Source organism: Balaenoptera physalus (assembly GCF_965194825.1).
Source record: "Balaenoptera physalus genome assembly, chromosome: 18".
NCBI classification, from domain to species: domain Eukaryota; kingdom Metazoa; phylum Chordata; class Mammalia; order Artiodactyla; family Balaenopteridae; genus Balaenoptera; species Balaenoptera physalus.
Genome location: NC_138899.1, coordinates 2,073,364 through 2,090,933, shown reverse-complemented (window position 1 = coordinate 2,090,933; position 17,570 = coordinate 2,073,364). Strand labels below are relative to the sequence as shown.

At 51.3% G+C, this 17,570-nt stretch overlaps 1 protein-coding gene across 20 annotated transcripts in view; it reads left to right on the top strand.

Moving 5' to 3' along the window:
• Positions 1–342: 342 nt before the first annotated feature.
• The window catches only part of ARHGEF7 (Rho guanine nucleotide exchange factor 7), a 129,811-nt gene continuing 112,583 nt past the window's right edge, over positions 343–17,570 (top strand). For 4 of the 20 annotated variants that reach the window (XM_082434936.1, XM_082434931.1, XM_082434926.1 and 1 more), the window contains exon 1: positions 349–783. In XM_082434936.1, the coding sequence (XP_082291062.1) occupies positions 619–783 (165 nt within the window). In that variant the 5' untranslated portion in view covers positions 349–618. Of the gene's footprint in view, positions 784–17,570 lie in introns of all 20 variants that reach the window. The other 16 variants (XR_014256103.1, XM_082434935.1, XM_082434916.1 and 13 more) reach the window with 10 other exon arrangements.

The window sequence follows — 17,570 nt, the reverse complement described above, 5'->3', positions numbered from 1 at the left end:
GCGTCCCAGGGGGCTGCCCTTGGGCCCAGCCAGGCGCCATCGGTTAAGGGCGCGCGCGGCCCGCGGGTTGGGAGGCCCGGCGAGCCCTCCCGGCCGGCGGGCTGTCGCCTGCTGGAGGTCATCGGGCCCTTGGGGCGGGGGCCCGGCACCCGGCGGCGCAGGTGGGGACGCGCGCGCACAGCCGGCCGGGGCGCGGAGGGCGCACGGCGGCGGGCCCGAGCGCGGGGGCGCGTGTGCGGCGGCCGGGTGCCGGGGCGGCCGGGGGTCGGGGTCCGGGAGGCCCGGGGCCGCTCCAGCGCGGCGCCTTTCTTCTCCTCTCGGTGATGTCATCGGCGGCAGCGGCTGGGAGCCGGGAGGCGGCGGCGGGGGCGGCGCCGGGCGGCCGCCGCAGGTTCATGTGCATCTAATGAAAAGGCACTTGACAGTCGGCCAGGACGCACGCGAGGGAGCGCGAGCCGGCCGGACCGCGGCGCCGCCCGAGCCAATCGCCGTCGCCGGCCTCTCCATGGGCGAGCAGGAGGAGGGGGCGGTGGGCGCAGCCGGCCGGGCCGCGGCCGCTCCGAGGTGAACGGCGCCGAGACGGGCTCGCGGCGCGGGGAGGCCGGGCGCGCCGCCGCTATGAATTCCGCCGAGCAGACCGTTACGTGGCTCATTACCTTGGGGGTGCTGGAGTCGCCCAAGAAAACCATCTCGGACCCGGAGGGCTTCCTGCAGGCGTCTCTGAAGGATGGGGTGGTCCTCTGCAGGCTGCTGGAGCGCCTGCTGCCCGGGACCATCGAGAAAGTGAGTGCCCCCCGGCCCGCGCCCCCGCGGCGGCCAGGCCCGGGGCGGTGGGAGGCCCGGCGGCGGGCGCCGCGGGCGGCGGGAGGCCCCGCGCCCCACCTTGCCCCCGCCGCGGCCCGGGATGCGCGGAGGCGCTCGGGCGCGGGGTCGCTGGCGCCGGCACCTGGTGGCCGCGCGGGCCGGGAGAGCGCGGGGCGCGGAGGAGCCCACGCGCCTCCTTTGTGCGCGGACCCGGGAACGCGGCCCGCGCGGGGGGCGCGCTGTTGGCGCGAGGACCCGGTGGCGGGATCCCGCTCGGGGCGCCATTGTGTGCGGGGCCGGCTGGGGAGGGGGTCCGGGCCGCGTTCAAGGGGAACGGCCCCGGGGAGGCCGGGAGGGACGGGGAGCTCCGCTCTGCCCCGCCCGAAGGAGGAGTCGCCCCTCTCCGTGACCTGAGCAGAAAACCGCCGTGCAAAGCGTCCTCGCAGGCTTTGTTTGAACAGCTTTTGTTGGTGGTGTCGTACGAGAGTTTCGCCCTCTGTTTAATTGACCAATTGCTATGGATTTTTAAAGGATGCATGTATCAGTAGCTGAGGGCTGGGTTGTGAAATGATTTACTGCCCTCCCCATGAAAGAATGCTCACGTCTCCAAGCCCAAAGGATGGCAGACACAGGGTTGGAAAGCCGTGGCATACTTCAAGGCTGGCTTAAAGTCCTAGATTTCAGTTTCAGGTTCATACCTGATTTTGAACAGAATCCCTAGTCCTACAGACCCTGCTTCTCCTCTTCGTGGCTTGTGGTTTCCTCGGGGCTGGAGGGTGAACCTTGACCGCAACTCTGTGAGTGATTAAAGTTTGCTTCCCTCTGGCTCAGCTGACAAAGCAGGGGCGAGCGGAGAGAGCGCTTTTTAAAACGGTGGATCCCTGTATCTCAAAGACACTACAATCTTATCCCAGTTTTTTTTGCCAGTACATAATCTTAGGATCAACAATTACTTAAATGGTGTTAAATGTAGAAATTAAAGTGCACCATAATTAGGAAAAACTATTTAATTTTTTAAATGGGTGTATTGGCCTGAAACGCACAGTATCAATTTGCTAATAATAAAATGTTAATTAGGTGACTTAAAAAAAGTAAACTGTTTAAACTTTTAAGTTGCTCATGTTCTGGCACTACATTTAAAAGGTCAGAAAAGATTTTATTTAATATGAATTGTGTACGCCTACTAGTTTTAGGAACATATTTACGAAAACAGAACCTGCATTTTAGAGTGAATAGCTGCCTGTCTGTCCAGGAAATAAAAATGTTGCTTCTAAATGAACCTGATGTCACAATAAAATTATGATTTAAGACGGGAATAAGGAGCAGGCTGTATCTTTCCAGGCACTCAGAATACTTCGCTGTCATCTGGATATCAGGACCTCTGGTAATAAAAGACAGATGTTGAAAGGCATTGAAAATGCATGCTAAGTTTACCAAAATAGGCTTATGTAAAAGACTTCCATTTCTAAAAGTGAAGCTTTAAGAAACTTCAGAGGCTGTTTGATAAAAACATGTCATTATCAATGCATATGTTATTTGGCATATTAACTGCATTCATATTGACTGGCAGACTTCAATAATCACTTGCTTTTAAACGTAGAAAGATTTTCTTAGAAAACTGTAGCGTTCCTTTCATCTCGGAAACAACAAAGAGAGGAATGAATAACATGTTTAATTTGCAGAAGCCAAACTGAAACAACCCAACACGTTCTAAAACTGTGGTCATTTGAAACTTCTTATAGTGTAGCTACCCTTTTATTCCCCCTGGGCCCCAACGGGTTTGTTTGGAGGGACACGGTCACAGTGAAAGTTCAACGTCAAAGTAGCAAATTATAGACAGAGCTACCGATTCTCTGTGGTATGAAGGTAGGTTTGGGCAGTAAAATGTTAGCTGTTCCCCACCTCTAGAAACCCTGGGTTTTAGAAATTTCACGAGCATTTTCCATTTCCCAAGAAGAGTTATTTATTTGAACTTTCTGATGTTTGCGTGCACACCGAATAACGTCTGCCAGAAAGCACACACGCTGAACAGCTTTCACCCGAATGTGGGAATGTTAGTCTGAGGACGTTTTTCCTTAAAAAGGAACATTTGGAAACTTCACCGAGTATTCATATGGAATTGAAAGGCTCTTAACTTGACCCCAGTTTCCTACATGAACACACGGAAGACTGATTAACAATGATATGTAAGCAGCCTGCAGCTTAACTTTTGCAAATTCACAAAATGTAACACGAACCATTCGGCCAGGGATAGCGTAGTGCAGAATGGAGAAAAGTGTTGAGGTGGCTTGGGTTTCCCATGTGCCTTTTATTAAGAAAACATGTCGTAGTATGTTTCGTGCATTCTGTTGGTTTGTTCTGTTTTAGGGCCAGCGAAGAGGGTGAAGAGCGAAGGGGAAGTTCATTTCAGTTCAGATTGTTCTGCTCATTTTAAAAAGCGCTCTGTTGAGGTTCCCCCCATGCAGCCTGCTTTTCTTTAGGTGGAAGGTCAGCCAGGGACAAGAGGGGCTTATGAAAAGAGACACATTTAGTTATTGCCAACGCTGTGTTCTGATATGTTCTCTGCCGTAAGGGAGAGAAAAATGGGCGTTACAAGGTCTCCTGAATCTTCGTGTATGAGGCTCTGCCGCTTTGATTTTGTCTAGTAATGGCCAGGATGTTTTGCTGACCTGCCCACACTGTTTGCTTCCGTCATTCCTCCTATGATGAGAAACACACGGCTGGAGACTCCAGGGAGGCTTGTGAGCCCTGAGCTCGTGAGTTAACACTTTAAGCATCCCTGGCCTACTTAGTCGAAGGGGGTGAAATTGAGAGTCAGTCATGTTCCATCCTCTGAAACTTCCATAAGATTAGGAAGACACATTCAAATGATGGAAGTCGTGAAAGGCTGCTTTATTTATTTAGTCAGTCAGTAAATCAGTTATTGGCCGCACCATGTGGCTTGCGGGATCTTAGTTCCCTGACCAGGGATTGAACCCGGGCCCATGGCAGTGAAAGAGCCGAGTCCTAACCACTGGACTGCCAGGGAATTCCCAAGGCTGCTTTCATTTTACTTGTAACTGCAGCAGATGAAGTTTCTTGGTTCACCACGAAACACTCCAGGAACCTGGTTCTCTCTCTCTTTGCCCAGGATAACAGAGCACACCATAACCCATAAAATGCTGCCCAGGAGACACTCCATCTGTCAGTATTTGCGGAATGCACAAATCAGGTGCTGCCCGCTGGCCCTGCTAGATGCCCTGGGTGTGCGTGTGTGTTCAGACTGGTTTAAGCTGTTGGCTGTGTATTAGCTTCCTAGGGCTGCTGTAACAAAGTACCGCAGACTGGGCGGCTTCATTCTCTCACACCCTGGGGGCCGAAGTCCCGGATGGCGGTGTGGGCAGGGCCGCCCCCTCTGCAGGGGTGGGGAGGGTCTGTCCCGGCCTCCCCGAGGCCTCTCGAGGTTCCTGGCTTGGGGCGGCTCAAGACCAGTCTTCCCACGGTGTCTCCTGGGTCTCTTCTGTGTCCAAACTTCCGTTTTATAAGGACACCAGTCATTGGATTAGGGCCTCCCTCCCCCAGTATGACCTCAACTGATTACATCGGCAACGACCTTGTTTCCAAATAAGGTCACGTTCAGCAGCCCTGGGGCTTAGGGCTTGAACATATGAATTTCAGAGGTCACAATCCAACCCATAACAGGTCGGATGATACGTTGGAACCAAACCAATTTACTAAGTGTTTACCTGTCTGCAGGGTGCAAGGCGCTGTTGGAGATAAAAAGACTGAATAACAAGTTCTTAAGCGTTTTAGTCCAGGAGAAAACATAACTATAAAAACAAGAGCAGTAGAAATAGAGACACAGATGTAGAGGACAAACGTATGGACACCAAGGGGGGAAAGTGGTCGGGGGCGGGGGGCGGTGGTGGTGGGATGAATTGGGAGATTGGGATCGACATGTATCCACTAATATGTGTCAAATAGATAACTAAGAAGAACCTGCTGTATAAAAAATAAATAAAATTCAAAAATTCAAAAAAAAAACCCCCAAAAAAACCCCAAGAGCAGTGTGGGGCAGAAGGAAATCAAAAGTCAGGATGTCAGGATGTCAGGATGTCAGGACGTCAGGCAGAGAGGAACAGGAGCCGAGGGACGAAGGCGCTGGAGGGGACCTGTGTCTGAGCTGCCCAGCCTCCGCTGATTTTTCTGACACGGGGATTAGAATATGGTTTGTATTTCCCCAAACTGCGATCTGGCAGTCCTCGCTGATCTTCCGCAGGCTTGCAGAAAATCAGTGAATTCTGAGGCAGCATGGGAAGGAGAAACTGCTTTTTCCTAATTGATTCCTGACTTGTGTTCTGCTCCGTCCTAGGATTCTGGGGCTGGGCGGGGTGGGGTCGAAGAGAAGTCCCAGTGGCCGTCGGACAGCAGTTCTGAGCGCCCGCTGAGAGCGATTTGCCTTTTCTAGGCCCTTCTGCCCTGAGAAGGACGTGGTCAGCAATGGCAGTGTGGTGTGTGAGGCCTCACTCAGGACCAGCCGGTGTGGAAGGCGGCGCCCGGCCCTGTAGCTGCCGTAAATACCTGCTCAGCAGCGCGGGGGAAGCCCGCAGGGGGAAAAGTTATAGAACGCGTGACCTCCTGTGTTTTTAAGGAGGCTTCTTTAAAGTTTGCAAACTGAATTATTGGCTGTATTAAGTTGCTTCTAATGAAACTGCTTAAAGTTTCAGAATAGCTCATTTTGTCATGATAAACATTTGCCTTTGAAGCATGTGACTTTCAAGTACCATCCTGACTCTGCACCAGGGTGATGATTCTTGTTTGGGATTTAGGCCCCATGTAACTGCATTTGCGGGCTCATTCAGAATAATCCCACCTAAAATCAATTTAAATCGGGACTACCTCCAGAGATCTCCCGAGAGCCACGCTGGAAGTGCTATGGTGTGGACGCTGGCACACACACACACACACCCGCACACACGCACACGTACACACACACGCACACACCCCCCCGCACGCACACAACCCCCCCTGCATGCACACCCCCTTCCGCACGCGCGCACCCCCCCACACACCCCTGCACGCATGCACACACCCCCGCACGCACGCACACACACCCCCGCACGCACACCCCCCCACGTGCGCGCACACACACCCCCCCGCACGCGCACACACACACGCACGCACACATACACACCCCCGCACGCACACACCCCCCCGCACGCACACACACACACGCACACCCCCCCCGCACGCACACACACACGCACGCACACACCCCCCGCACGCACACACACCCCCCGCACGCGCACACACCCCCGCATGCACACACACCCCCCACACGCGCGCGCACACACACCCCCCCCGCACGCGCACACACACACGCACGCACACATACACCCCCCCGCACGCACACACACGCACGCACACATACACCCCCCGCACGCACACACACCCACCCGCACGCACACACACACACGCATGCACACACCTCCCGCACGCACACACACCCCCCGCACGCACACACCCCCCCGCACGCACACACCCCCCCCGCACGCACACATACACCCCCCCGCACGCACACACACGCACACACACATACACCCCCCGCACGCATGCACACACACCCCCCGCACGCGCACACACACACACCCGCACGCACACACACACACGCACGCACACACACACGCACACACACCCCCGCACGCATGCACACACACCCACACGCACACACACACCCCGCACGCACGCACACACACACCCCCGCACGCACACACACCCCCGCACGAACACACACACCCCCGCACGCGCGCACACACACACCCCCGCACGCACACACACACACGCACGCACGCATACACCCCCCCGCACGCGCGCACACACACACCCCCGCACGCACACACACCCCCGCACGAACACACACCCCCGCACGCACACACACACCCCCGCACGCGCGCACACACACCCCCGCACGCACACACACACACGCACGCACGCATACACCCCCCCGCACGCACGCGCCCGGGGTGACTTGGGCTTGCAGGGCGCTGGGGGAAGGGCTGCAGGATGGCCTTGCATCAGGGGCAGCTGCCTCTGGGAGCTCTCGGGTGGGAGGACTCAGCGTCTGTGCTCTCCCAGGACTGCCTTCTATTAATAGAAGTGACACCCGTCGTGGCCTTCTTCCCTCATTTCTTTGAGCACTGCCCGTCTTTAGATACGTCCCTTTTAAAGAAACAACTGTGGGCGCCCTGAGTTGCAGGCACCGTGCTAAACCTCTGTCCCGCTGTCCTCCCGTGTCTCCCTGTTTCACAGGTGACGACACTGAGGCCCAGCAGCTGGCCGAGCCGGGTCCCCAGCTGCCTCAAGGTGGCAGGTTCCACCCCAGGCGTGCCTGCTGCCCTGGTTGGGGACCTTCCGGGCTGCCTTAGTGAGCACCTGCTGGGCACCCACCTGCGCTAAGTCAGGGCTGGTTCCTGCTTCAGGGATTACTCTGCATTTACTGGGAATCTATCTAAACCAAGATCTGAAACAATACTCTGTGTGTGTGTGTGTGTATAATAAACTTTTTTGGTAGGACTGTCTCTAGACTTCTGGACGGGAATCACATGGCAGCCGGAGTCGCCCACGAGTCTGTCACTGTTGGCAGAAGGTGGCAAAGGCACACCCTCCCTCTGGGCACTCACCTCCGCCACGGGCAGCATGGGGGGCCGGGAGGCTTAGCCGTCCCTAAGACCCACTGGCCGCCCCCCGGGGGCCACTGTAAAATGGGGTGGTCCCAGTATGTGCTCCAGAGTCATCCATTTGCTGTGTGACCTTGGGCAACCTGCCTAACTTCTCTCACTTGCCTCCTCCTAAAAACAAGATTAATGATTCCTGTCTGGAGGGAATGGCCTATTGGGGCAGTAGGGGCGTTATGAGGGTAAACAAGTAGACGCGAGGGATTTTGTGCAGTGCTGGGCACAGAGCAGGTCCTCGCAGATGGAAGTTATTATTATTTTATGGATCAACAATGAAAACTTCTCCTGCTATGTCCAGGAAAACTCTAAGCCAGGATCTGAACCATAAGGCCACTCAAGTCCGGGAATATTTCCTTATTCTCACAACTGGGCAGATTCTTGCAACCTTAGCGGGCTAGTGGCCCCTCCCTTCCCAGCCTCACAGACTACCATCGTCTGGGGTGGTGGGAACACGGACTGTGGCTTCCTGAGCCCTCTGCTGAGCGCATGCAGCTGCTGGCTCGCGGGGCCAGAGGGCCAAGCTGCGGGCTCAGGTTTCGTGTAGATAGAGTTTCACCCATGGGAAGGGCCAGGAGTCACAGACGGGCAGTGAGGGCCCACCAGCCCGCCCTGTGTCTGCAGGGGGAGGGTGTTGGGGCCACCTCTGGGCCCTGTGTATCCTGGGCTCGACTTCTGACTTTTCCCCTCCTTCTTCAGTTCTACCAAGTTAGGTTAGGAGAATTTGTTTCCTGATGTTTTTATATTTCTAACTTTAGCTCTGAATTTTTAAAGTTTTATGAACCAGTCTGGTAGTTCTCAGCCTTGCTTCTGTGGGATAGTGCTGTGTCTGCTGTAGTCTAAAGGCAGGGAGATAGGGTGGGGATGTTTACACATTTCCAACACAGTTTTTCAAAATAGTTAAATCTAACTGATGTATTTATCACCTACTGTGTGCATGCTAGTGTACACATCATATACACGGAAACGCATGCACACACAAACATGTGTTCTGTGCTGACTTTTCAGGCAAGTCATAAGAGAAACCGTCGGGTCTGAAGTGTAAAGCATTTGTGAATTCTCAGTGGAAGGAATACTCAAGACGTCACACAGCCCAAACTCATCACTGTACAGATGGGTTCACTGAGGGCAGCACCATATGGCTGTGTAAGTTGTGCACTGCACAGTCTAGGGAGAGTCATTCACACTGTAGTCTAAGTGCATGGTGTCTCCAGGACAGTGCTGGGGGAAGGCTCTGGGGCAGTGGTGCATAAAGGTGAGCCTCTATGGAGGTGAGCTTCCTAGGGTACACAGCAGATTAGAGGAGGGTTGTGGTAGGTTATGGAGGTGGCCCCAATTCTCCATCCTCCCTGCAGCCATGCCCTTGTAGCGTGACACTGCAGCTCTTCCCATTGAGAGGTGAAGGCTGTTTCCTCACTTCTTGCATCTGAGCTGACCTTGACTTGTTCTGGCCAATGGGATGTGGCAGAAGTGAGAGGTGTGGGACTTCCCTGGTGGCACAGTGGATAAGACTCCGTGCTCCCAAGGCAGGGGGCCCAGATTCGATCCCTGGTCAGGGAACTAGATCCCACATGCCTGCCGCAACTAAGGAGCCCTGGAGCCGCAACTAAGGAGCCCGCCTACCACAACTAAGACCCGGCACAACCAAAAAAAAAAAAAAATTAATTAAAAAAAAAAAGAAGTGACAAGTGCTACTTCCTAGCCCAGGCCTGAAGAGGCCTTGTGTGTTTCCACGCTCTCTCAGACCCTGCTTCCACCCTGAGGACCAGCCCGGGCCCCGGATGCTGAGGGATGCAAGACCACAGGGCAGAGAGCTCAACTGTCCCTGCCGAGGCCTCCTGGACCCACCTGCAGCCCACCAACCCCAACTGTGGGAGAGCCTAGCCAAGGTCGGCAGAGCTGCTACCCGGATCAGAGTTCACTGCTGCGTGAGCGAGCTCAGGCGAGCCCAGCGCTGCCCGGTGGACCTGCAGCCCCACGGACAAAAACACAAGCTCACTTCAGCTGCCACTGAGGTTTCGTGACTGCTTGTCCAGCAGCCTCACCGTGGCAGTAGACACGGTACAAGTCTGGAGAATGGAAGTGGTGTTTTGTGCGTAACTTTAATTATTATTACACTTAGAGCAGCTTTTTTTAAAGCGACTGATAAAGTTCCTATCTTTTCTTTAAAGAAGGTGAATGTAATTCAGCACCAAAAAAAGTGTAGCACTTGAAACCTCTTCCAGTTTATATCTAGTTTTACTTTAAAATGGGAATCCTCATTTCCAAGTTTGCTTTGAAGTCACAGTTTCTGGCAGTGAAGTCATGCTCTGGCAGCATGATTTTTTAGCAGTCTAACAAAAATCCTTAGAACAGTCTAGTTTGGGTTATTTGTAAACACCCTGGCCTGTGGTGGCCTTTCTCCCTCAGTTCTGAGTGTCTCACTGCTATGCTCCTGCCAGGAAGACACTTTCCCACCGATTTCCTGTGCTTGAGACAGTATAAGTTCATAAGAGACTTTTAAGTTCCATCTGAAGTTAGCAAATTTGTTCAGAATTCTTTTGTCAGGAATACAGATTTTCTGAAAAAGCCTGTTACTTTCTGAATGCATGCCAAAAGGTTATGACTTTGTCATTCACTTTACGAAAGAAAGTGAACAGTTTTCTGTTTTGACAGAAAATTAGGAGTTTCAGAGGGATCATCCTGGCCCATAGCCTCTGTTGCTTGCTCTCAGGAGGTGTAAGAGGCGTGGGAACACATGGAATCTTCTTCAGCCTCGATTTCTTGAGTAACCGCAGGGCGATCTTTCTGTGGTGCTGGAGAAATTGCCTTGTTCAACGATGCTCATATGACATTGGTGCTGGTAACAGATTTCTTCTCACGGAAACATGAAATTTTCTGGTCGCAGTTCTCTTATTTTTTAAGGCATTTTTGTTTCTTTTGAAAACAAGCTCCATAAATAGAATGGGGTTAAATTCTCGACAGCCTTGTGGCAAAGGTTAAGCTTCCAGAAAGTACCACGCTTTTAAGCCTTGCTTTTAAGTGATGAGAGACTGGAACTGAGTGTCTCCCAGACTTAATCAGCAGATGAGAAATGGAGAAGAAGGGTTTGTTTCTCCTTCCTCTGACCTCTGACCAAGCACATTTACTTAGATTGAATTCAAGTAACTGCCATGTCAGTGAGCCAAGGCTGGTTCTTCAAATAACTAACAGTAACTATATTTTGTTGGGTGTGAGTCTTAAGCAACCTGATTATAAATTGTTAAAACGATATTCTGGGAGTGAGAGAGAACTCACCCTGCATATGATTTAAGTCTTTTGTTGGCTGTAATAGAGCTTCCACCTTAGGAAGATAGAAAAATAAGGGCAAATTAAACCCACAGCAACTAATAGACAAAAGAGAACAATAAAGGACAGAATGGGAATGGGTGACGTGGAAAACAGAAAATTACTAGAGAAAACCAACAAAACCAAGAGCTGGTTCTCTGAGAAAAATCAATAAAGTTGATGAGACTCTTAAACTGGTCAGGAAAAATAGAGAGAAGACACAAATGACCAATGTGAAGAATCACTATAGATTCTAAAGATGTTTAAAGGGTAATAATGGGATATTATGAACGTTTTTATGCCAAAACATTCTATATCTTAGATGAAAAGTACAATTTCCATGGAAGACACAGACTACCAAAGCTCATTCAAGAAGAAACGGATAACTTCAGTAGCCCTGTATCTACTACAAAATTTAAACTTGTAGTTTAAAAGCTTCTCATAAAGAAAATTCCAGGCCAGATGGCCTAACTAGTGAATTCTACCAAGTAAGACTTATATCCAGAATGTATAAGGAACTCTCAAGACTCAATAATAAGGAAAGAGTCAATTTAAAAAATGGGCAAACGTTTTGAGCAGATACTTCACCAAAGAAGATATACACATGACAGACACATGAAAAGATGCTCGACATTATTAGTCACTAGGCAAATGTAAATTAAAACCACGATGAGATACCACTACACACACCTATTGGAACAGCTAAAACTGATCCTACCACGTGTTGGCAAGGATGTGGATGGGCTGGAACTCCCATCCACTGCTGGTGGGAATGAAAATTGTACAGCTGCTTTAGAAAATGGTGTTTCTTGAAATATTAAACACACATCAACCAAATGATTTAGCAATTCCATTTCTAGGTGTTTACCCAAGAAAATCGGACTTTATTTTTAAATAGCCACAAACTAGACACAACCCAGATATTTTCAACTGGTATATGGATAAACAAAGTATCGTATTTCCATAGAATACTACTCAGAAATAAAAGGGAATGTGCTATAGCGTGGGTAAAAATTATGCTGAGTAAAGAAGCTAGGAAAAAAGTTCATACTGTATGATTCTCCTTATGTAAAATTCTACAAAAATGCATCATAATCTGTAGTGACAGAAAGCAGACCAGTGCTTGCGTAGAGACACTCTGAGGGCCAAAGGAGTCCTTTGGCGGGTACGGATGTTCATAATCTTGATTCTGGTGATGGTTTCACAAGTGCACACGTGTCACAGCTGCTCCAACTGTACACTTTAAGTATGAGCAGTTTACTGTACATCGATCACATCTCAGTGTGTGTTACATGACAGTTTCACCCTGCGTGTTGTGCGTAGTGGAGCTTTAATTCATTTTACTGCCAGCCCTCTACTTCTGAACCTGATTGTTCAGAAAACATGTACGGAATTTTAAAGTGCAAGTATACTTAACCTCCTTGCCCAAGAGCTCACTTATTTATCTGTTTATCTTCTCATCAAATCTGTATCAGGTGTCTACTGTGGTTCAAGGATTGTGCTGGGACACTTAATGATTAACAAAAATAGACTCGCATACCATCTAGTGAGGGAGAAGCAGGTTTAAGATACCGTTTGAATTTGGTTTACAAATTGAGATACACGCTCTGAAGGCGAGGAACAGATTTCTCAAAGTGTGTAGCAGAGGAAGCTGAGTTACACCTGGCAGACGGGGACGGGTGGTGTCTCAGGGAAGGTCTCCTCCAGAAGCAGTACATGAGTGGGCTCTGGCGTGAGTAGAGGGGGTGTGTAATTAGAGGAGCAGTGGGGGACGTCTGGGTGGCCACGGTACCGAGACCGAGGGAGAGCTCAAGTGCTCCTGGAGAGACCGCCACGGGCCAGGCTCCACAGGACGTTGAGTGACTTTTGGTTTTAAAGGTTTTTTAGAGTTTTAAAGGGAAGGATGATGTGATCAGTTGCAGATTTTGAAAACAGTACTCCAAACTTTCCAGTGTGGGAAATGGCTTAGATGGGGCCCAGAACGGATGAGGAGAAGAGCGTTATTCAGTTCTTAGTGTGGTCCATTGAGAGCCAGCGGGAGCTGGGATTGGGATGGACACCGTGCTGCCAAAACCACGAAGATGGCGGGGGAGAGGCTGAGGGAAGGCAGGCAGCGGGGCTCCACGGTGGGTCCACGGTAACTCCCGGGATTCTGGCTGCGCACCGGGATGGCTGGCGGAGTCACCTGTGTGAGCGGGAGCCTGGCCTGGGGCCTAGGCTTGGAACAAGAAGGTCATGAATGGATTCAGTGCCGAGGGTGCTGAACTGGAGCTCAGAGAGGACACTTGAGCTGGGTATAAATTTGGGAGTGACACCATAGAGATGTGAATGCAAGTGTGGGGTGGTGAGATTTCCCACGGGGAAATTACAGAGTGAGAACTCCAGAAGGTCTTGGGGACTCGGACGTGGCTGGCCGGGCAGTGTGGACGAGCCTGAGGGGCTAAGGAAGGTGGCGGTTAAGTCCGGGGGGAGTGTGGTGACCTGCAGCCAGTGGAGGAGGACGTCCAGTAGACTGCGAGAGGCCAAGGGAGCGGGCTTCAAAACCCCAAACCCAAAAAGCGTAGGCGGTGTGCTTGAAGGGAAGAGGGCCCTGTCGCTGATCACCCTGGGACGGCGGGCACGCCTGCACTCTACTGGGCAGGCCTGGCTGAGCGGTCAACCCAGTCATTCGTGATCTTAGCAAGGGCGCCTGTGCTCAGGTAAAGGGGGGAGTGTGAGCTCAGGACAGACAGAGGGGCTGGGGACGGGGTGTTGGAACGGGGGCAGCTGCGGACACGGAGGTTGGGGAGCAGGGAACGTTGGAGTAGAGGGTGGAGCGTGAGAGAGTGGGGGACAGCTGGGCACCCACAGAGGGCCCGCTGGACGCAGGGATGTATGAATTTACAGCGAGTTTTCACATTATGATGCTCAGGAACTCGGAAATTTTGTTAAGAGGAAGTTGACCTTCAGCTGTTTCTTTCTTGATAAAGGAGACTCTAGAAAACTATTTCTTTCAGTGGCTTCAGGAAAGTATATCTATGGTGTTTTCCCCCTCATTTCCTACCTGTTTTAACATGTGTTCAAGTCCAGAGAGTGTGTTGAGAGTGAGTCAGTGGTGACTCTGAGCCATCTGAGGCTTCCGTCTTGTCTTAAATGAATTAACGTCAGGTGTTTAATCTTCTCCCTTTGATTCATTTTACTTGCCCCTTTGATTCATTTTACATTCATGAATGGCTTTAAAGGTAAAGATGGGGACGGGGCTGAGAACTTACTGCTCTAGGCTGTCTCTCTGTTTTGCCGCTGACATTTGAAAGCCCAGATCTGATGGAGGTAAGGCCTTTTAGGGATGTCAACGTATAATTTTTAGAAAGTTCAGGTTCAAGTTGAGGACTATTTGTTTTATAATTTTATGAATATACACACATCTCTCCTGGGATTTGCTTTCTCTTTCTCATTTAGAAAATGCTCACAATTAGTTACATATCATAATAAAAGAAGGGAGATAAAGGTAAATCAAGTAGTGTTTATGGGGACTATTGTCCCTAAATAACCACAGTAAATGTAAGCAGTGTTTAGCTTTTGGGTATTATTTTTCCCAATCAAAGCAATAAAACCCACACTATTCAGCCTGTCTCCACGTGTGGGGAATGGAAGCTCACCAGCTATTTTTTCTCCTTAATCCTTTTGGAGAGGATGGTGGGGAGAGTATTATTGGGAGCGGGGGTAGGGAAGGAAGAAGTCTCTCTCTCTCTCTCTCCTTCTCATTGAGGAGCTTATGGCTTGAAATTTTCTGGGTTGGGATGGTTTTCTTTTTCTTACAGCCGCAAGTGGCATAGCTGCCCAACAATTTTTTGTATAAAAATGTTTACAATTTTATGTAAAAATGTTAGTGAAATTACTGATATCAGAGTTAGCAGTACCTGCATTTCAAGTTGTTTTCAAGTAATGATGGGCTTTCCATCGCTTCGTCCCTTTGGCTTAGGTGGTTATGTGGTTCTTACACTTGAGTGTGCCCAAATGCGCCTGGCTGGCTTGTGAAAATACAGACTGCCAGACTCCACCCCAGCGTTTCTGATTCTGCAGGTCCGGGTGGGGGTGAGGATTAGCGTTTCTCACAAGCGTGCAGGTCATGCTGATGCGGCTGGTCCAGGGGACGCATTTCAGGACCACTGACGGCCCGCTGAGCTCCTCAGCCCAGGAGTACTGTAACCTGCGACCAGCCAGATGGCATGCACGGCGCTTTCAGAAGACGGGAGACCGAGGTGTGGTCACCTGGGGGCTTTCCACCGGTGAGCACGGGCTGCTGGCCTACCTGGATGTGCCCCCATGCTTGGGAAATTTCCTAACCTAGTGCCTTTTAGTTCAGGACAGAGCAGACCCCATGGTGCTTCTCTATGGGCTTTTGGGGCATTGAAACATGGAGGTGGAGAGCCTGGAACGAAATCCTGCCTTGGATTGGAAGGGGCACTTGGAATTTATCTGGAAAAGGGGATTCATCATGTTTCTTTATATCTAGAAAATTGTTGCATAAAACAGAAGAGAGGGACTTCCCTGGTGGTCCAGTGGCTGAGACTCCGCATTCCCAATGCACGGAGCCCAGGTTCGATCCCTGGTCAGGGATCTAGATCCCACAGCCACAACTCAAGAGATCTCACATGCTGCAACTAAAGATCCCACGTGCTGCCACTAAGACCCGGCACAGCCAAATAAATAAATATTTTAAAAAATATACAGAAGAGAAACACCATCTGTATTGAGGCCAAGCTCGTGAGGCTTGTATGAGATTTGATGAATGTATTATTTAAGTTGAGGCACTTAAGGAGGAATGCTTGAAATATTCATATTAGGGTTGGGAGGAACTATAGCTAAATAAGACGATGAGTCACTAAAAGCCACCGAAAGATATGGAGACACCTGTGGGTAAGGGTTCTCTTTGAAACTACGGCTTTCGGGGGAGGGGTAGATCACCCGCACTGCTGAGCTGTGGGTGGGGGGCATCTGGGTCCAGCGAGTAGGTCCGCTGAGCTGTGCCTCCGACCCGTGCTGCACCCAGGGGCCGTGGGCCTAGAGTCCTTAAACTGGGGCCCTGCTTCTCTGCAGGTCTGCAGGGTCTGCGGCACATGCTGGCCTTCCACCGCCACCGAGGACGAGCGTCTTGAGTTCATTCTAGTCTGTGCTTTTCAATTCAGTAGCCAACTAAGAATTCACTTTGTCACTGAATACGGAGAAAACAGAGACGGTTTCTGGCAACCTCCCCGACCCCTACCCACGTCCGGCCACAGGATGCTGCTTTTCTAGGTGTCGTGGCGGAGATGAGCTTCAGCGACCGTCTCCTCGCAGTGAATGAGTCTGGAATCACCTGACAAGGGTTTTCAAGCCGCCATCAAAAAAGGCTTCAAAAACAATTACAGATTCCTTGAGACAAGTGGAAGAATAGGAGATCGTAGCAAAGAAAGAGGGCTTATGAAAAAGAAACATACGGAAATTACAGAGCTGAAATACAAAATAACTGAAGTAAAGCTCACCGGCTGGGCTCAGAAGTCGAGTGGAGAGGACAGAAGACAGAATCTGTGGACGTGGGGACGGAGAGGAAGCAGGCTGAAGGAGGGGATGCGGTGAGGGCTGCGCCTGCCTCCCGAGGCCGCGGGGAGACAGCTAGCGGACCAAGGACAAGCGGCAGCTCCGGCGGCGCCCTCCTCGCTGCTTTCCCTGTCCCGCGCTCCCCGTGTGTCTCTCAGCTCTGAAATGTCAGAATCACGGGAGGGCCTCATCGGCTTGTTCTGGCCCCTCTGTGAAACTTAGGACCCGGGCATAAGGCAAGCCTGTCCCCAGGCAGGTCTCGTGGGCGGCTGTACAACGTGCCAGCCGCCGACAGGAGCTGAGGCCTGGGGGAGCCGGCCAGCTGGTTCCGGGAGCCCCGTTCGAGGCAGCGATCTTCCTTAGTGACAGGAGACGGCGCTGAAACCAGAGCGCTGGCTCTCGGCGGCGCCCGGCTGACCGACGCCTGATACACACAGAGCGAAAACGGAGCCCTGGACGCCGAGCTGGCGGTCCTCGGAGAGCTGGGCAGCAGCCGGGCGGCCGGCCTCAGACGGAGCCGGCGGTAACAGGATGCATCCGTCAGCCGTGACAGACAGGGCTTAAGGGTTTATGGTAAAACCCAAGAGCGTCTTTTATGTCACTGTAATGTTTTGTCTATGGTGATTATATTTCCAAATGTTTTTCAGCACAGTTCCTGTCTCAAATATTCAGTTCTCATATGAGACCGATTATATTACTTTTCGGTTCTAGGTGCTGTCAGCGTCATTCACCTTCACTTCAGGTAGCTATAACCAAGTGATTCTGGTACCGAATTAGTGTCATAGGCACAGGTCCTTAATTAAACCATTAATTCACTGAACCAATGATATACTAAGTGCTTGTATATGCCAGGTGTTGAGATGTAACACCATCAAACAGACTGCCTGTGGAGCATATATTTCACGGCACAGGGAGGTATTCTGGACGCATACATAGTACACAAGTAGATTGCACAGCATGTTAGACAGTGATAGGGCTATGGAGAAAAATGGGGGGGATGCCAGCAATTAGGGTGACGTTGCAGTTTTACTTCTGGTAGGTAGGGTAGGCGTTACAGAGAAGTGACATTTGAACAAAGACTTGATGTATATGAGCAAAGGCGTGATGTGATTATTGGGGAGAAGGGAATTTCAGGTGGAGGGACTAGGCTGTGCAAAGGTCCTGAGGTAGGAGCCTGCCTGGCAAATTCTG